Source organism: Capricornis sumatraensis, chromosome 20, assembly GCF_032405125.1.
Source record: "Capricornis sumatraensis isolate serow.1 chromosome 20, serow.2, whole genome shotgun sequence".
Classification (NCBI taxonomy): Eukaryota; Metazoa; Chordata; class Mammalia; order Artiodactyla; family Bovidae; genus Capricornis; species Capricornis sumatraensis.
In genome coordinates this window covers 18,183,074-18,202,698 of record NC_091088.1, presented here as the reverse complement: position 1 = coordinate 18,202,698, position 19,625 = coordinate 18,183,074, and the positions used below count along the sequence as shown (strand labels likewise).

At 52.1% G+C, this 19,625-nt stretch overlaps 1 protein-coding gene across 3 annotated transcripts; it reads left to right on the top strand.

The window, feature by feature from the left end:
* The first annotated feature begins 153 nt into the window (after window positions 1-153).
* Window positions 154-17,804, top strand: MTHFSD (methenyltetrahydrofolate synthetase domain containing). Of its 3 annotated transcripts, none has more exons than XM_068992647.1 (8): window positions 154-190; window positions 3,614-3,717; window positions 4,438-4,551; window positions 6,515-6,628; window positions 9,341-9,431; window positions 11,774-11,886; window positions 12,148-12,273; window positions 17,158-17,804. In XM_068992647.1, the coding sequence occupies exons 1-8, from the start codon at window positions 175-177 to the stop codon at window positions 17,620-17,622; spliced, it is 1,143 nt and encodes a 380-aa protein (XP_068848748.1). In that variant the 5' UTR covers window positions 154-174; the 3' UTR covers window positions 17,623-17,804. The 3 variants fall into 3 exon arrangements, with proteins under 3 accessions (XP_068848748.1, XP_068848747.1, XP_068848750.1); XM_068992646.1 differs by lacking the exon at window positions 4,438-4,551 and adding an exon at window positions 4,292-4,405; XM_068992649.1 differs by having other exon boundaries at window positions 162-190; window positions 3,628-3,717.
* Window positions 17,805-19,625: the final 1,821 nt, after the last annotated feature.

The following is a 19,625-nucleotide window of genomic DNA, read 5'->3' as shown; positions in this document are numbered from 1 at the left end:
GGAATCGCACGCGCATGCGTGCAACAGAGCGTTCCCACCAGGCCTCTGCGGCGAGGCCACCGTGCCCCAACCCCCGGTCCAGACTAGTGCGCAGGCGCGGGGAGTGCGCGCACCGGTGACGTCACTTCGCGCGGGACTCCGCCGAGGGAGGTGTCGCGCACTGACAGCGTCGCCATGGAGCCGAGGGCGGGTGAGGGGCGGCCCCGGGCACCACCTGAGAAACGCGCGGGGGATGCGGAGGGGCCACATGAGAGTCGGGCAGGGGACACTGAGGGCTACCTGAGAGACGGGCCAAGGAAGGCTGAGGGGCCACCTGAGTGTCGGGCGGGGGACGCGGAGGGGCCACGTGAGGGACGGGCAAGGGGTCGTGGAGGAGTCCCCGGGGATTGGGCGGAGAAACCGCCAGAGACAGAAGGGGACATGGACGGGCGGGGTCTCCGAGGGTTCAGAGCGGGGTCGGGACGCTGTCGGTGGAGTAGGTAGAAGAAGCGGGGCTGCCTCCTGGGTAGGTGGTGGTGTCCATTTCCGCACCCGCCTCCCCCCAGATGAGCTCGGCCTCCTGTGTCGTCTGCCCCAGGCCCTGAGGAGGCTCGCCCCAGAGCCCCTGAGCTTCGGTGATTGACTGCAGGATTGCCTGGCAAAGATGGTACTGAGGCTCTCGCTGCCCCCACGGTCTATTAAAGCCGAGTTGGAGAAATGTGAATAAATCCCCTCCTCCGTTACTGGCCGGGCAGCATGGAACAGCACAGAAACAGGTGCTGGTAGCTCGGTGGAATGGTAACAAAGACCTTTGGAGATGCCTGCCAAGTGCCAGGACTGCGCTCGGGGCTAGAGGTAGAAGGAGGAGGGAGACCCAGGCTGACCTGACGGGCAGTTACAGAACAGGGTTCATGCATTTCTCACATTAATATATGTCGCCTTTTATTATCCTAATTATTTCCCATGTTTTGGTAACTTTCCAAGGGCAGGGCGCTGCCCTTTTATTCTCTCCCTCCCCTTGCAATTAGCCCACTGCTTTCTAAATGGGAGTCACTCAGATGTGATGATTAATTGACTCTGGAGCAAGGGCCGCAATTCCTACAATTCCTGGGTCCCACACAGCGACCTGCACAGTGCTGGGGATATTGTTGGACCTCTGAGTTGTTAGTGAAAGTAATGTTGTAGCTTTTTAAAAAAATTGTTCATTTATTTGGCTGTCCCGGGTCTTCGTTATTTGCAGGGGCTTTTCTCTGGTTGTGACAGGTAGGGGCTGCTCTCTACATGCAGGACACAGGCTTCTTATTGAGGCTGCTTTCTTGTGGCGCAGGCTGTAGAGGGTTCAGGCTTCAGTTGTGGCTCCCCGGCTCTAGAGCACAGACTCAATAGTTGTGACTCCTGGGCTTAGTTGTCTCTTGGCATGTGGGATCTTCCTGGACCAAGAATCGAACCCGTGTCTCCTGCATTGGCAGGCAGATTCTTTACCAGTGCACCACCAGGGAATTTGTTTTAATGGTTTCTGTTTTGAAAAAAAAAAATAAATAAAATAGTGAGGGTGTTTTGGGTTCCTCAAGAATCAGAGGTCCCAAAGGAGGAATGTCTGTCTCAGCTAGCCCTGACAGGAGAGGAAGTACAAAGACCTGAAAAAGACAGGGGTACAGATGTGTGAGCCCAGGGACCAACATTGGGCCCCTTTTTAAATTCATGGTGGGGGGTGGCAGGAGATGAGGCTGAAGCGGACGACACGGCTTTGCAGCTCATTCCACACTCGGTGTCAGGGATCCTCAGAGCACTGGAGCAGCATGGAGGGGAGACTTCCTGGAGGAGGTGCTAAAGCTAGGCCTTGAAGAGTGAGGGTTTGACTGACAGGGAGTAGAACAGACTTCCGGCAGAGACTAGAAAATGCAGAGCTCCCAGCAGGAGCTGGGAGAACAAGCCAAGTCCTGGAAGCTGCCTACATGGCCTTAACCAGGCCGACAGCACTGTAGTCCTGCATCCTTGGAGGTGCTTGTTCCCTAAATACACGTGAATCTGCAGTCTTGATTTCTGCCATGGTTCAGAAGGGTCAAGAGGCACCAGAGTGTTTGCAGTGGGTTCCAGAATGCTCTGGGGTCTACCTGTGAAGGGCCTGGTATGGGTGGTGTTCCAGGGGATCTGTGTCTAGCCTGAGGGCATAAGCACTGGAAACCTTTGGCTCTGGCCCTGAACATGATAAAACTACATGTAAACGTTTAATAAATCATTATAAATTGGCGAGGTCTGTAAAGGCATGTGTCAGTAGCAAGGTTGGAAAGCCCCCTGCCCATCAGTCAAGGACTACTTGAATAAAATTTGACCTACCCGCATCGTGGGGTATGCAATTGCAGAAAAGTGTGAGGGTGCTTTTTATATACCATACAGGCCAACCTGCAGGGTAATAAGTAAACAGCAACAGAACTCAGTGTAGTATATGTAGCTGCTTGTCTAGGGCGCCCTCTGAGGGAAAGAGAATGGGGGACAGGAGTGGAGTGTCTCCTGTCAGCAGCCTGAGATGCCTGGGGAAAAATTCATCAGGACAAGCGGATGCAACTGACTATCTCAGGGGAAGGGACCTGGTACTCAGGAGACAGTGAGAGAGGCTCTTCACTATATAGATGCCTTTGTGTGTTTTAAAACTCCATTTACAAAGAAGTTATTTAAAATATAATTTATTCACAAGATTCAAAGTCACATAATTCATAAATGTTTATGGTGAGAAGCCAGCCGCCAGTCACATCCTACCGCCCAGGTTGGTGGCTCCAGGTCTGCTGTGGGACTGCTGCCTTGTGTCACTTTTGAGCAGCTTTTACTCAGGGGAGACTGAGGACCTGAGAGGGTGAAGCTGCCGCCCGGGTGTTGAGAGGTGCCATGTCACAGCAGAGTGATTTGGCGCAAACTTCTGCACAGGTGCAAGGATAGCCCTTTGGACCAAGAGAAACAAAACTCCATATAAATGCGTTTATATTAATGTGCCACTTTTATTTTTTTTCCCACTCAACTGGAAACTGCTTTTTGTAGTTCTCCATTTCAAGAGGAGCATGTAGGTAATGCAAGATTTCTAAGGGCTTTCCCTAATCAAATAATTAAGGAATATTTGTTGCCTGCAAATTCGTTTCCAAAGTGAGATCTAGAATAAAGATTCTCGCAATAAAGTGAATTGCAGTAGGTAATCCAGAGTAGCAGCTGGCTTACACATCACTCAGGCAAGCGAACAGGCCTTGCAGAAGGAGGGAAGTAATCATAGCTGTCTCAAGCCTGAAAGACAGAATGAGATCACAGAGCCTTGACTGAGCAGGACTCGTGTCTCCAAGAAAGGACTTAGGAGTGCTTGGGTCCATGGCTTGAGTGGTGTTTGTCCTGCTGCTACAGGTTCATAGAATAGGCTTCATTAAGCACTTGAGTTATGTTAAATGTACACTGTGTTTGGACTATAACAATTTGTTGAGGTGTCAAGTGTCACCAGCCTTGGTTTTTCGATGTAGGGGTCAGAAGCCCTAGGTTCTGTCTGGCGTGGCAGAGCTGAGGATGCAGTGGGAGCAGACAGGCCCTGGGCCCTGGGACTGCTGTGCTGTGGGGGTCCTGTCCGTGTGTTTATCAGTCACACCCTTTATTGCTGTAGGTGTTTCCAAACAGGACATTCGTGAGCGGATTTGGGACTACATGGAATCACAAAATTTAGCTGATTTTCCCCGGCCTGTTCATCACAGGATTCCCAACTTCAAGGTACTGAACCATTCCTGGAACATTCACAAGGAAATTGGGATATTCCTGAATGCGTAACAGTAGTAAGACAGTTACCACCCCGCTTCACGGGGAATTTGAACTCGCTGAACAGTGAGTGGTGTGAAATCTGAACCAGCTGGCCAGGATGTCTCTATGCTTAGAGATGTCCTTCATCATGTTATTAATACTTAACACTCACTCTCAAGCGCCTCTTGCCTTTCTGTGCGGGATTCGGGGTTGAGTTGCATCTTGCCCTGAGGTGGTACTGAGGCTACTGCTTCCCATTTGGTACAGAGTGGAATATTTCTCCCGGCTGGAAGCCTTTGATCCTTGTGGTGCCTTTTCATACAGCTGGCTCCTAAGGGCCGATGTACTCTGAGAGGGAGCCCCAGCCAGTGGGGCTGGCTTCTAAGCCCTTTGCACCCTGGCTGCCCCTTTAGACATTTCTCGGGTGACCCCAGACCTGGTCTCAGCACTGACCCCCACGCCTGTGTGGGGGAGGTGTTGGAGCGTCAGGCTGCAGGTGGCTCAGGGCAGTGGCCTCTTGGTAACGTGCACTTGCATTTAAAAACAGGGTGCTTCTCGGGCCGCCGAGCATTTCCCACGTTTGCAGGCGTTCAAAATGGCCAGAACCATTAAAGTCAACCCTGACGCTCCCCAGAAAAACGCCCGTTTCTTCGTCCTTGAAGTAAGTGCGCCTCTGTCTCTCTACCTAACCAGGGCTCTTATCTGGCTTGCCAAAACATCAGAGACCTCGAGGTTTTTGCCAGAACGCAGGAACTTAAAGTGGACCCTGATAAACCACTGGAAGGTGTCCGGTTGCTGGCGCTGCAGGTAATCCCATTCCCTGAGCCAGAGCCCTGGCTGCTAGCCAGCCTGCCTGCTGCAGGTGGCTGGCGAGTGGGCACCATCCTGCATTTGGAAGGAGGATTCTGACTCTCTCCATGCAGAATGTGTCCGTGGAGTTGTTTTTCCCAGGACATTCAGAACTCTTTCATTGTTTGTCAGTCAGAAGTCCTGAACGTGTCTGAATTCAAAGAGGAAAGGTGTTGATGTACCTCTCCAGAAGAGAACAATTACAATATGTATATTTCTTCTACTACATTTGTGATACTATAATTCTTTGAAATTTGATGACTTATGAGTAAGAAATCTGATAAATGAGTTCCCCAAACACATGAATTAGAACACTGTTTCTTATATATAATAGGTCCCTTTTCAAGAAGAAAAATTCCCCCCAGGGTTGCCTTAATTTATAATTTCATTTAATAGGCATAAGTATAAAACTTGGCATAAATTTAAATTTCATAGCTCCAGTGTGATTGTAAAATCAAAATACACATGTAAATTAAATATAAACAAAACTATAAAAGCAGTACCATTCAGGTGACAAACTTCATTTCATTTAATGGCTGATGTTGGGGCAGTATGGGGTCTGTGGAATCCTGCTGTATGCTGCTGGGCCTCAGGTGGCGACTCAGTTTCCCTACACCTCCTGAGAAGCCTTGTTCTGCAGGCACCTTCCATCCTGGGTGGGGGGGTGCATACTTGATCAGGCTAGGATGGTGATGTGCACAGCCATATCACCTGGGGGTGATGCCTGGGGGTACAGCTTCCCAGGCTCGGCCCCAGACCCTCATCTGGTGCTATTAGGAGAGCTTGGTCATGGTAAACACACTGGTGAAGCTATGAGACCGCCAGTCTGAGCATCCTGTCTGTAAGTTAGCACCTGCCGGGGAGCTTTGAAAGACTGTTGCTGATGTCCAGTTCTGAGTCAGGCTTGAGTGGACCTCGACTTTGGTGAGCCTCAGAGCTCCCCAGGGACCTCTAGTTTGCAACCAGTGGGTTAGCAGAGTATTGGGCAGTACACCAGAGTCTGGAGACTGCAGACAAAGTCACCCACCTCTGTTGTTACTTCTGTTGAAATACGCTTCTTGGGATTGAAAACCTTTATTTAAGAAAGCCGAACTGTAATTTTATAGGACATTTATTGGTCTTAGGCTGTCATCTCCTGCTGAAAAAGTAAGATATGCTATTTTTTACATAAAAGAGCTTAAAATTTTATAACTGCCTCATGGCCCACCCTTGTATAATCTGCAGCAGTGTCCTTGGCTGTGGTTCTCAAACTTGCCCTGTGCATCAGGAGTCCTGGGTAGGCTTATTAAACCAGGCTGCTGCGCCCCACCCCAGAGCTTCTGATCATGTCAAATGGTGCCCAGGGGCCCTCACTCTGAAAACCTCTGTTCTTGGTCTTGCAATAAACATTTGAGAATTAAATAGAATAAAATGGCTATTGACACAAGTCAGTGTAAAATATTGATTATAACGGGTACTGATCTCTCAGACTGATTTACTGAGCAGCAAATTAGATATAAGTGCTTGATGGGGTAATGTCTTAATGTGGCTTCACAATAAAACATCATTGTACCTGGATAGGGCGTAATTCGAGGAGCATAAGGCAGCAAGATTATGGTTGGAGTTTTCTTCAGGACAGACTTCTTTTGGATTTGCATCATCATTTTCACTGGGAACAATTTTGAATGGCAAGTAGAATAGAATCAGCAAGTTTTACAAACCCTCGCCCCTTTATTCTGAGTCAGGGTAGTGTAAACTGTTCTTAAGTAAAATCGTGCCCAAGTATTATTTAGTTGAGTTTGCAAACCAGCTCATCTTCTTGACACATACCCCCAAATACAGGTAATAGTAGCTTGCTTCTGTTCCTGAAATGTTAAAACAATACATAAGAAAGTTCCCATGTTAAATTTTGTAATTTATTTACTGTCTTTTCTTTTAAAAGAGCAAAAAAACATTGTTGGTTCCAACACCACGACTGAGAACGGGGTTGTTTAATAAGATTACTCCACCCCCTGGAGCAACTAAAGACATCTTGAGAAAATGTGCCACCTCTCAGGTGAGTTTGGAAGCAGCGCCAGCTGCAGGGAAGAACCACTCTCAGCCATGCCCTCCGGTGAGTTAGAACAGTGTGACTCCGCCACTGGGTTGAAGTCTGTGTTTAGCAAAACCGAATGAACCGTGGTGTGAGGTGTTCAGCAATCTTGTCCTTACAGGAGCCCAGAAGAAAAGCTGCCAGGCACTTGATTTTTCTTTTGCACTGGAGTGACAAATAGTAAACTTCCTGGTAAGAAAGAGAAAAGGAAAAGCCAATTTTCTGGTACTCTGGCGCCCTCTAGAGATAACTTTTGATGCTGTTCAGTGTCCTAGAGCATTTTCTCAGATATCACAGGGTAGTACCACAGGGTAGTACCACAGGGTAGAATTTCCAAAATATGTTCAACTGGAAATTGTCTCACCAAGTGCTGAAGTAATAAAGGCTTTAGTAATTTAACAATATTTTCTTTTCCTGCCTCATAATGCCATGAAACCAGTATACTGTAAACATTACATTAGAATGCCTTATAATGAAATTTGTCTAGTATTTTATAGACAAAGAAATAGAATTTGGTGACTTTTTTCAGAGTTCTAGAGTTCACCTCAGATCATCTGATTCCTAGTCTGGTGAAAAGGAGAATGGAGCATCAAGAAATACCTTTCTGAAAGGGATTTTCCACCTAAGTTTAGTATATAACAAGTGAATGCTTTATTGTCATTTATTGATAATCTGTCTTATTGCAAAAACAGAATTTGGCGTGACATACAAAAATACATATAATAAAATAAGATAACAAAACGTGTGGAAAAAAAATTAAAGGAAAAACAAATGTGAGAATATAAGAGATGACCCTGGTTCTGGTCACTGTTCAAAGTGCCCACCACATGCTGCCCTGCAGATGGTGGACGTGGCCACAGACCCAGGCCCACACTTCCGAGGGCTGGCAGGGAATCTGGTCAGTTATAATCCTGGGTTCTGGACAGTAAAGCAGCCCTTTTCCTCGTACTGAAGTCCAGGTCAGCTGTGGCTGTGGTGCCGGTGCAATGGTCTGTGTCCCCCTTCACAGCATCCCCTCCCCTTTGAAAAGCAACCAACACTCAGCTTGTTCCCAGGAGGCTCTGTGACGCGCCGGCACTGGCCAGTCTCTCGTGGGCACTCCTGAAAGTGTGGCCCGGCCAGAGTAAAGCGAGGCCGGCTCTCACGACTGAGCTTGAGTGCAAATTGAACAGTGTTTGGGCTCTTTTATATCATGAGATACTGGCTAGAAATCAGAGATCCAGGGTCATGAACCTCAAGAGTGTTGTTTTCTCTGTGGTGGAGGAAAATGGCAAATAGAGAGTCATAAAGACATGTCTAATGCAGACGCAGACTTAGTACGATTGTTATTTAGGTGGCCGAAGCTTGGTGGTGAAATGCTGCCACCATGTATGCCACTTCAGGAGACTGTGATGTCGCCTCACTTCACGGCAGGCACGTTGCTGAGTTTGTGCCTCAGCCTCCTGCCACTGTCATGCCCCAGCCGCCTGTGTCTGCCACCACTGTCTCCGCATTTACTCTTGGCCTCAGGAGTGTTCTGGGAACCATGCCAGGGGGAAGACAGAGGGGTCTGCTCACTGCCTAAGTCCCTCTGCCCCTCCGGTGACTCTTGGTTAAATAGAATAGGACTTTGAGTGTCAGGGAGACTCCTGGTTGCTCATGCTCTGTCTGGTCAAGCTGAGCAGGTGAGGCTGACCCCTAAGAGAAGGGGGGCCTGACAGACGGGTTACAGCACAGAAGACCTGATGCCAGTGTCTGCTCCGCAAGGCTGCCAGGCACTGAGCCCCCTGAAACAGGCTTGAAGATGCCAGCCATGGGCAAGAAACACCTTGCTGCATGGGTGTGGTGAGCTTAAGGAAAGACAGGCCTTCCCACAGTGGGGGCACCTGGGGCCAATGACTGTGGTTTGACTGCTGGGAGGCCCCAAGGTAATCATAGTTCTGCTCCTTGGACCAGTCACTTGCCATGTGCTTGTCACTTGTCCGGTGGCCACTCCTGCCGGGTACTGGGCCTTGCAGTGTCCGACTCTAGTTCCCTAGATTTCCCCAGGGCCTGTCATCAGAGTCGTGGCCGCAGTAGCCTCCCTGTGCCTCCACTCAGGCTGTGTTAGTGGGATAAGTGGGTGTCCTTTGGGTGCTCTTTGGTTGAATAACTGGCTGTTCATGCAGAGAGGCCTCCAGTGTTCATGGTGAACTGACATGACCCACATGCTTAATGGCCCTGTCTTACATGCTGGATGCTTTGCCTGTGCTCTGTCACCTCATTCCAATGTGCGGGACGAGGCGGGGCTGTTGTCCCTGTGTCACAGAGGAGGAGACTGATGCTCAGAGAGCTTCCTTCTGCTGAGGCCGCAGAGGAGGGGTCTGGACCCGGTTCCTGTGACTCCCGACCCTGGGCTGTAATCACTGTGCTCCCCTGCCTCCTGGGAGGAAAGGATTTCCTGAATATTATGAAATGGAAGTCCTATCCCTTTTGCTGTCAGTTCCCCCTGGTGAAGAATTGTGGGAACTGCCTTAAAATGGTTCTGATGCATGGCTTCCTGAGCTACAGCTTCCGCGATGCCGCGTCGTTTGCTGTTGGGGGGGCGGCTCACCTGCTTCCCGCGGGAAGTTCAGAGCCTGAGCGCGCCTGCCCGTGGGTTATGAGGCCGGCAGTCTCACTGCACGGGGCGCTCTCAGGTCGCGTGTCTGTTCACAGGGTGTGAGGAACTACAGCACTCCCGTGGGCTTGGACTCCAAGGTCCTTGTGGACTTGGTTGTGGTGGGGTCCGTGGCTGTTTCTGAAAAAGGTAAGATTAAGAACAGAAGCTCTGAGATGTGACCACTGACTCTGCAGCCTGCTGTTCCCCCAGCCCTCCGGTCGCCTTACAGATGATGGCAGTGAGTAATTTCAGCTTTCTGGATGCACGCCTGGCCTCGAAACCACTGCCTCTATCACTCATGTTGAAGAATTAACTCAGTCCCTCCCACTCTTATCCCCACTCAACACCTTTACAGCATTTCCACTTTTTCTTAACAGGAGAAATGACATGAGGTCATCTCTTTTCAGGTGGTGAAAGATTTCCTCTCTGTTCTTAAGTTAACTGGAACTGGAGCTGGATTTATTTGCAGTGTGTCAGTAAATAGTTGGTTTTGGAGAGCCTCCACTAAATGGAGAAACGCTGGGTTCTGAACCTCTTTTTTCTTGTGCAGCAGTAGCCTCCTGGTCAGTGCGGGGTGTCCTGAGCCTGCCTGTGGGGCCTGAGGCTTCTCCCTGCAAGCCTGTGAGCCGGGACAGCATGGGTCACCCCGCCAGCCTGTGAGCTGGGCTGACCCGCCCTGGGACTCGTTCCCTGGGGCCTCTTCCCATCTGCCCTGCCCCGCTCCAGGCTTGGCGTGGTGCTGTCTGGTGCTGTTGGGAACAAGCTGCTGCTCTGGAGCGGGGTCAGCGCATTGCAGGCTTGAACCTGTGTGTGTGGCTGGGGCCCCTGTCACTAGGAAAGCGCTCTCTTTCTTCTTATCCCGCCAAGAGATTGTCCAAAGATGCTCATCCCCAGATCTCTCTTTGGAAGTGTATCAGCCAAAGCCACGTTCTTCCTTCAGTAGGTTCCCAGTAACTTGCTGGCGATTCCCAGTAAGTCGTTGGTGAGAAGTGCTCTAAGTCTCTCATTCCCAACCCTGAGCACTGTGTTTTTCAGTGTCAGCCTTTAACATTATCGCCCTAAAGTTACTCTTTCCCTGCTCCTGCTCTGAGCTACTGTGTGAGATGCTTAGGAGCAGGATGTTGCAATTCTGGGTTCCTTGTTTTCCGCGTGTTCCCGTTAGAGACACTTTACCTATGTCCTCAGGGTACGCTCTGTGTGCAGACACGCGGAGGGTGTTGTGTAGTCATGTCCTATGGCCTAAGGGGGCCTTGGAGGACTGCCTGTGGGATGACTCCTGCTGCTGCCAAGTCGCTTCAGTCGTGCCCGACTCTGTACGACCCCATAGACGGCAGCCCACCAGGCTCCCCCATCCCTGGATTCTCCAGGCAAGAACACTGGAGTGGGCTGCCATTTCCTACTCCGGGATGACTCCTAGGAGAGGAATTACTGGACCAGTGGGTTCTTAAATCCTGATGTCGCCAAGTTATACTGCAGCAGGGGTGCCCACCTCTCATCCTCGCACACCATCTGCCTTGCCTCTCTCTCTCTTCCCCTGTTAATAACTAGGATTATCACACCTCAGTTTTTGTGTCTGATAGTAAGCAATGGTGTTTGAGTTGCCTCTTGATTTACATCCGATTTGGGTGAGCTTGAATGTTTCTCCTGTGAACACTGTTGCCTGTCTCTCTGGTCCGTTTGTACCCTTTGCTGCCCTGCTATTGAATTGTCTTTCTCTTTGCATGCATGGTTGAAGACTTCTCATTGTTAAAGTAGCACAGTCAGGTCTGACTCTTAGAAGGATGCCTGAGTGATGGGGCTTCTGTGCTTGGAGATGGTGCTGATGTCACATAGAAGTCAGAACTCCTGGCTGGCCTGGGCATCCTGCTGAGAGGAGTAACTGGACTTGGCTGGGAGCTCGCAGCATGCTCATGTCCACTGTCTTGTGTCCTTTCCCCCTGCTTAGCTTGTCCTTGAGCTTCAGATAACAAATCCTTTTCTTGTGCCGAATTTGTGAATTTGCGACATAGCCCAGCTTAAACTGCCTCCTTCCAAGTTGCGGGCTGTGCTGTTAGTTCCCTGACTAGGGCCTGAGCTGGTGCCCCTGGCACCGGCAGTGGCAGAGTGCTAAGCACCAGGCCCCCAGCGAGGCCCCTGCTTAGCACCTCAGGCAGGGCTGAGCCAGTTCACTTCCGGCCCCTGATGCAGACTTCCCACTGTCCCTGCACAATGAAAACGATTTGCCTTTAGTAGGAACTTGTTTTTAGTGCTTTAGAAACTGCCCTTCCCTCCCTTTTAAATGTGGATCTGTTAACATAAAGCTCCTGTAAGTACAAGCTCTACTTCCTTCGTAAAGGTGCACAGGCTGCCAAGTTCCTTGACTGTGTGTTATCCGAGGCACCGTCCCACGTGGCACTTCCCCTTGAACTCCCCCAAGTCCACGATGAGAAGTGCGCTCCTGCCTGAGTCCCCAGAACCCACATGTGCTGCTTCTCTGCCTTGCCTCTTAGGCTGGAGAATTGGGAAGGGAGAAGGCTATGCCGACCTTGAATACGCCATGATGGTGTCGATGGGAGCGGTCAGCCCGGGGACACCAGTGGTCACCATCGTCCATGATTGCCAGGTGCTTCCTGGGAGCAGGCCAAGCAGAGCTGCCACTGGGCATGGAGCATGAGGGCCAGGGCGGGGCAGCTGGGCCTCTGCCTTCTCTCTGCACTGTGTCGGGTGTGGGGTGTGGCTCGCCGGGCCAGATGTGCTTGGTGGCATGGCAGCTCGGCCTGGAGCAGGACGGGTTTGGGGGACATCATCCTTCCATCGACAGGCGCGGCGAACGCTGCCGGGGCCGCACCCCAAGCAGCTCCCTCACCCACTTCTGTTCGACCAGGTCATTGACATACCTGAAGCACTCCTCGAGGACCACGACCTCACTGTGGACTATATCCTCACTCCAACTCGAGTCATCACCACAGGGTGTGAGCGCCCCAAGCCAGCGGGAATCGCATGGTCCAAGGTGGGTCGCCGCGAGGTAGAGCGAGGCCAGCGCCAGCCCGTGGCTCACAGACACCCCCTCTCCCTGCGTTCTCTGTCAGACTGCTGTCCCAGGCCTGCGTGGCTGTGTCTTAGAGCCGCCCGTGAGCTTTTGAACAACAGCTTCTGAATCAGGCTCCAGGCGTGGGCTGGAGAACATGCTTAAGAAGCCTGCGAGATCCTCCAAGCAGGCAGGATCCAAGGTCTGCACATGGCACCAGCGATAGCGGTGGGAGGTGGCCAGCCCCACTAGGAGAGCCAGCCCCTCGAATCTACTTGCCAGCTGGGTTCATCTCTAGGAGCTGTCTTCTGCCACCCCAGCTGCACATGGCCCTAATCATCAGGCTTTCCTTTTGTAAGCCGGCTTTCTCAGTGCCATCTGCGCCTCCATGCAGAAGGGAATTGGGGAGGCAGCACCCACAGCTTCATAAGCTGATGCCATGGTGACTTTCTCTCCAGAGTAGGCAGTAGCATGCATCACAGACTGGTCTGCAATAGAAGTTTGACCCCGGAAGCCAACCTCTAGGTTATGATGCTGTCTGCTGGAAAATAGCCAGAGTTACTGAGAAAGCTGGAGAAGTTGTGCTCCGATTGGATTGAAACTCTTGGTCAAATTAGCATGTTTGTCCATATTTCACATTCCTTACACTTGAGTCATCCAGGGCTGGAAGGCTGCTTTCCTCTGGGCGTGGGAATCAGCAGTGTCCACCGCCAAGGATGGCCCAGAGGGGACACCCTCTGCTCTCATCCCGCCCCGAGGGTCTCCCTGCAGAACACCTGTGCTCCTGCTGGAATCACCCCTGGTGAGAGCAGGGAGAAGGTGCAGCACCCTTCATGACTGTTGAAACATCCCTCAGGGCGGTTAGAACTTAAGGTTCCTTGGAAGCCGGGCCCACAGTCTCCATTTAGATGGAGTGGTGGCCAAGACACCGGCCGTGGGAGTGAAGGGGCTGTGCTCAGGGCTGAGCATGTGGTCTGGGAGAATGTGCCAGAGGGGCCGCTCTTCATAGCTGAGGGCCGGCTGCAGTGCAGGGAGGGAGGGTTCTGGGGGCCTCGCCAGGGAGAGGAGATGGTTGCCTCAGAGAATACCCGTAATTTAATAAGAAAAAGATGAAAACAGGAACAAGTTAGGTTATCAGTTGTGTTAGATGAATATAATCCCTCTTAGATGAAAGAGAAACAGTCCAGCCACAGCTTCCTGAGACCCCTCAGCCACACCGATGCCTGCTTGCCGGGACCTCGGTTTACTCACCGTCTTCCTGGGGGATGCTAACTGTCGGTGAGGCCGTGCCGAGAATCCCTCACTGTGGGTCCTGAGCTCTCAGCTCTGCCACCAGCTGGTCGTCCCCCTGTGTGGGCCCTGTGAAGGCGGGGGCCTCCGGCCCCCAGACTCTTGCCTGGCCTTGCAGTGTGTGCAGCCAGAGCACCTCGGGGACGGGGAGGTGGCGGGGGCGGCTCAGTGCTGCTGGTAGTGCTGTTTCAGGCTGGCTCCTGGGCACAGACGGGTAGGTCCTGAGCCTTCTGTGACACTCCCCACATAGACTCACGTGACCCCAGTGTGGCCCGGGGGTGAGGTTAGAGCCAGTGTCGTCTTGGGTTGGCGGCAGATGCCTCTAGAGTCAGATTTCTGATTGTGTTGGGCTTAGTGTGCATTTGTAGGGGACAGGTTTTAAACTTAATCTCTAAAGGGAACATGTATTCATAAATGACTGCCATCTGCGTGCTTCAGCAAGAAGTGATTGGGGCATAGAAAAAAGCCAATTTTGCTTTATACCAGCTTTTTAAATGGAATGATTAGTTACAGAAGGCATAATTTTTTTTCCTGTTTGATTAACAAGCAATATCTTTTATTTCACATGGCAAATTGACAAAAAACCTAACAAATGTTCCTAATTGCCAGCCAGGAAAAATAGCACCCCTACGGGTCCCCGTGTGGGAATCCAGCCTGTCTTCTGGGCTCTCAGAGGCTGTCACCTCTGGGCCTCCATCAGCTCACATGTGCCATTCCACAAGGAGCACAACGGGGGCCAGGGGGCTGGGGAAGTGAAGCAGCAGAGGCCCCCTCATCAGAGAGGCTTTTCCTTTAGAACTCACGGGGCATGGGCCCGCGGGTCTGCAGAGAGGGCACTAATGCTGAGCTTTGCCGTCCTAAAGAACACAGTGCTCTCAAAATGAGCAGTTTTACATAAAAGGCTTGCATTTCTGCACTTCCCTTCCCAAGACCTTAGTGTGTGTCGGCGTGGCGATGCTGTGGACTCCGTAGGTTTGTGGTGTGCTGGAGGGCATTCCTCGTCCTGCCGCTGACTGCGGTCTGTCCGGGTGCCGGCTCGGGTCAGCGAGTTCCGGGGACGCGCACAGGATGCATATGTGCCTCCCACACGTTCTGGGATGGATATCTGCTGCGTGAGCGTGGAGCCTTGCCCCACGGGGCCAGGCTTCTTGAGAACGTGCACAGCTACCTGTGGATCCACTGGGCAAAAATCACGGGCGCTTCAGGACTGCAGGGGCAGCCGTCCGGCCGGGGCAGCCTCGCAGCGGGCCCAGTGGGCGCACCGTGTTTACCAGGAGGCGTGGCCTTGGTGGCCCCCACTGCTGGTGCGGGGACTGGGGCAACGCTTCGTTCTTCCACTCAAGGACACAGACACGCTTTCCATCTGACTGTGATTACTGTTTTAAATTTGATCATCCTTTCTAAATGATCCAGTAACTTAAGAAATCCTTACGACTCTAAATGTGACCAGTTTAAATTTGCTGCTAAACACTTCAAAAGAATGCAAGAATTTGAACCCCTTAAGAAGGCAGACCAGGGATGTGGGAGGGAGTCAGGTTGGCTGGACTCGGGACGTCTTTGGGATTCTTTGGGACACAGAGCCTCTAGTGGAGGAAAATGCCCTTAGATCAGGAAGCTTGGCCCCATCTTGTGGGTGTCTTCATGGCAAAGACATGGTTTTTGTTTTCTTTTTGCATCTCAGCAGTGGGGCTTCCCTCATGGCTCAGTTGGTAAAGAATTCACCTGCAGTGCAGGAGACCCCAGTTAGATTCCTGGGTCAGGAAGATCTGCTGGAGAATGGATAGTCTACCCACTCCAGTATTCTTGGGCTTCCCTTGTAGCTCAGCTGGTAAAGAATCCGCCTGTTTTGTGGGAGACCTGGGTTCGATCCCTGGGTTGGGAAGATCTGCTGGAGAAGGGAAAGGCTACCCACTCCAGTATTCTGTCCTGGAGAATTACTCCATGGAATCGCAGAGTCGGGCACGACTGAGCACCTTTCACTTTGCTTCACTTCAGTGGGAAATGTGAGGAGGAGGACGTTTTTCTCTGTGCAGCAGTGTGCTCTGTTCTGAGGACTCGCGCGGCTCCTGACTCAGCTGTGCCGGTGACAAGAACAGCGTCTGGCAGGCGAGGCTCTGCTGCGGTGGAGTCGCCTACCTGCCTAGCGCTGGGAGTGGGAGCCAGTGGGGGCTGGAAGCCTCTAGGTCTCTGAGAGGGCATTTGACATGCTTGGGCGTTCTTGTTTCTTCTCAGTCTTATCCTAATCCATTGATTCTCAACCTGGGACCTGTGTGTCTCTTGCAGTTTGGAGGTCCTTGCACAGGGGTTGGGATATTGTACACAGTTGTAGGGGATTCCTTTGTGGGAGGGAACCTCAGCTTCTCTCCAGGGTCTCTGACACCCTGCCAAGGATAAGAACCATTGCCCTAAGTCGCATGTGATTCTGAATATATTGAGGACTGTGGTACTATTTGAGCTATTTATTTTTGTAGACAAATTAGACCTGTTCATCTTGTGTGCTGATCTGTGTTGAGGTACTCATGTGTGTTGGAAGCCTGCCTTTGGACCATTGTTTGCCTCTTGGTGACTGAATTTTTTTTTTTTTTTTTTTTTGCGGGATCTTAGTTCCCTGACCAGGAATTGACCCTGCACCCTCAGCAATGAAAGCAAGGAGTCCTAACCACAGAACTACCAGGGAATTCCCTTGGTGACTGATTGTTTATGTGCTTTATGCCCCAAACAGAAGCCACAATGCCCCTCTAAAGAATGATTTGTCAAAAAGACCTGAGCTTGTCTTCCTAGCAGTGCTGGTGAGGGCTTCTGGTGGAGAGAGTTCCTTCTCTGCTGTGTGGTTCCTTAAGACACATGAGACCAATTCTGCCCCTGCTCAGCCCCCAGGGCCCCCGGTGCACAGCACAGGGCCTCCGCCTCAAGTATTGGGCCTCTTCTGTCGCCTCCGTTGCTACAAGTGCTCTTTGATCAACTTAGCCAAAAAGCCAAAAGGGTCCTTTGTATGAATGTCCTACTGGCTGAGATATAACATTGTGTGTAGAATCCGTTGTTTTGTAGCCTGATGACCCATTGCTAGAAAGTGTTGTCAGTATAGCGTTCTGTTCCACATTTGCCTTAATTGTGCTTTTTTGGTGACGCCTAGATGGGTTTGGCCCTTGGGAGGAGGGGTAGGAGATCCCCATGGCCCCATTAGAGACCTCACCCCACCCACGGTATAGGTCAGGGGAGGGGACAGATATGGAGGTAGAAAGTGCCCTGTTATCCTGGGAGGTCTCCAGGGCAGTTGCCATTTACAACCCTGTAACCCTCACACCAGTGATCTTAGCTCCACTTTTGCATAGGATGCTTCGTTGTCTGCCTTCTGGGCCCCCAGGAAAATGGAGAAAGCCGTCCAGCTCCTAGCAGGTGCTGTGTCCTGTAGGGCGGACGCAGAGCGGCAGAGGGAGACAGCTGGCCTGAGGGTGCTGAGTCTTCCACAAGCGCGTGTGGCAGAGGCTCCTGCATGACTGATGCTTCTTCCCTGGGGCTGAGCCGTGGTCCCTCCTGGACGCCCCGAGAATAGCTGGAGCTGTTTTGCTTTTTCAGATCAGCTGTGAGATGCTGGGGAAGATGCCCATCCTCAGAAGCCTGCGTCACCGAGAAGAGCAGGCTGGGAAGGACATCACCCTCCAGGATGGGCCCCGGAGCCCTCCGGGCGCCACCAGAAGCCCTCGGGACCTGGCCCCACCAGAACTGGGCTCTGTGCCTCCCAGCTCTGTTCAGATTGGGAACCTCCCCCGGGATGCCAGGGTGAGCGAGCTGAAGCGGGCCCTCAGCGCACTGGGCGTGGCGCCCTCACGGCTCACCTGGCAGGGGCCGCAGCACAGGGCCTTCCTTCACTACCGGGACCCAGCCGAGGCCCAGCAGGCCATCGCCTGCCTGCAGGGCTTCCGCCTGGGTGCCAACACAGTGAGGGTGGTGCTGGCCAGGCAGCAGAGAGCCAGTGATCTGGTGGGCGGCCACACCACAGAGCCAATCCCTGACCATCGACCGGCCACTGCTGGCCCATGACGACGTGCCGCTCCGGTCCCCAGCAAACTTCTGAGCCCAGCATAGCGGGCTGTGGTGGAGCCGTTGCTGCCTGAGCTGCTGTTGAATTCGGTCCTTTCTGGGAAGTCAGAGCTTCAATTGCTGCCCAGTGTCTCCTGGGGCCAGGAAGTCAGCCTGTGAGGCGCTTGGAGTCTCTTGGAGGCAGGAAGTTCATATTCAGGCTTTGGCGCATCCTGGTCCTTCAGCTTGCGGAATGTCACAGCCCTGCTGGTCTCTTGGTTGAGGGGACTGAGTGGGCAATAAACGAACAGAAGTAAATTCTTACAGCAGTCTAGGGGGTCTGCATTCTGAACTTGAGAGGCATGGGGGATTAAGAGGAGGTGGACAGATGAGTCTGCCAGGAGAGGCCTTGGCAGGGACCAGCTGCAGAGGCACAGCAGGGTGGAACCAGAAGTGACCCTTTTGTTCCTAGCTTTTTGGCCTCGCACTGCTAGAGGGAAAAAGGTGCAGTCAACCTGCAGAAGCCAGGGGGTTCAGTCCAATCCCCGGGGCACAGTCTGCTCATCTCATCTCAGCCCTGATGCTGGAGATGGCGGCCAGTCCAATGGGACCCCCTGGCCGTGTCGTCTCACCTCTGTCCCCTCCTCACTGTTGCAGCTGGGCTCCTCCCTCTGGGTGACCCCACCCCCACCCCCGCCCCATCCCCACTGTTGGCCAGCTGCCCTTGCACAGCAGGAAGCTCTGCCTCTAGGAGATCCTGGCTTTGAAAAGTGAGTGGTCCCAGCCTGTGTCACAGACGACACCAAACAGATGCTCTCACACTCATTTGCCCACTGCTGTGTGTTCTCTGCATCTTCCCCTCCATTTCTCTCCTAAAATCAAGCTGGACTTTGGCTGAACTGTGCTTTCTAAACAGAAGCGCTTTTGCAGTTGATCCTGGGTGAAAAGTCAAGATAAGTATTTAAGTGGAGATTTTATTTTATTTTTTGCAAATGTATATTCATTGGAAGTGTTTATTTTTTCACCAGAAGGTCTTACTGAGCATGGTTTGAGCCCATCATTACGCCTCAAGGGGGCAGGCCTTGCCAGTGCTTTGAAGAAAATGTTCTCAAGGCACTCAGTCTCTGAAAAAGCATTTTCTCATTGATGGAGAGTTTGGGAAGAGACTCGACCCTTAGATTTCCTCGTTAAATGCCGCCTCTTTCCACGTTTTTGTGAACAAAATCAGGGAGTAGGATATCTTAACGGAGGCCAGGCCATCAGGCCTCTGGGCTCACCTTTCTCTGCCCGAACCATACGCCCCTGTCCTTCAGCTGGTGTCATTTGGTCACTTGTGTTCATCTTGGCCATTCCAGACCAGCTGACCGCCCAGTCCAGAGTAGTGGCCTGATATCTGAACTCCTCACTCCCCTTGGGTTTCCCCCTTTTCCCAGAATACCTCTTGGCGTTTGACATGCTGAGTTTTTGTTGATGTCTTTATTGTTGGTTTGCCACCATTGTAGCAGCGCCCTGGGAGGTTAGGAAGTGAGCCTGCCCCTGCCTGTGCCCTCCGCCATCCATCCCCTAGCCTCGAGAACTGCCTGCTGATGCATGCGCAGAAATGAAGGGACCCATCAGTCAGAGCCGAGAGGCAGGCTGTGTCTGTGCCTCGCTCCTGGGGCCGGGTGTCCTGTGAGCCTGGAGCCAGCTCCTCACACTGCTGAGCTTTGCATGTTAGGGATGACCCCTGTGGGCTGGGCCAGGTTGCTGGGCTCCCTGTCACTTTTAGCCAGAAGAACCCAGGTGTGTTGATACACACATAATCTGAACGCATTCATTGTCTTCATATTGGGACAGTAGGTTGGTAGATAGGAGACAGGACCAAGGGCCTGAAATAGCCGCCGATGTATCATGTGCGTGCCTCCCCTCTGCCCGCCTCGGGCCGCCCTGGAGCCAGAGTTCTCAGCTCTGCCAGAAGGGGCATCAGGGACCCAGGTTTTTGTTCCCAGGGTTCTTGAGTATTTGTCAGTGTCATAATCGTGTAA

Coding starts and splice junctions, on each gene's coding strand:
- MTHFSD (XM_068992647.1), top strand. Junction 4,552..6,514: donor TCCGGTTGCTGGCGCTGCAG/GTAATCCCATTC, acceptor TTCTTTTAAAAG/AGCAAAAAAACATTGTTGGT. Junction 11,887..12,147: donor CCATCGTCCATGATTGCCAG/GTGCTTCCTGGG, acceptor CTGTTCGACCAG/GTCATTGACATACCTGAAGC.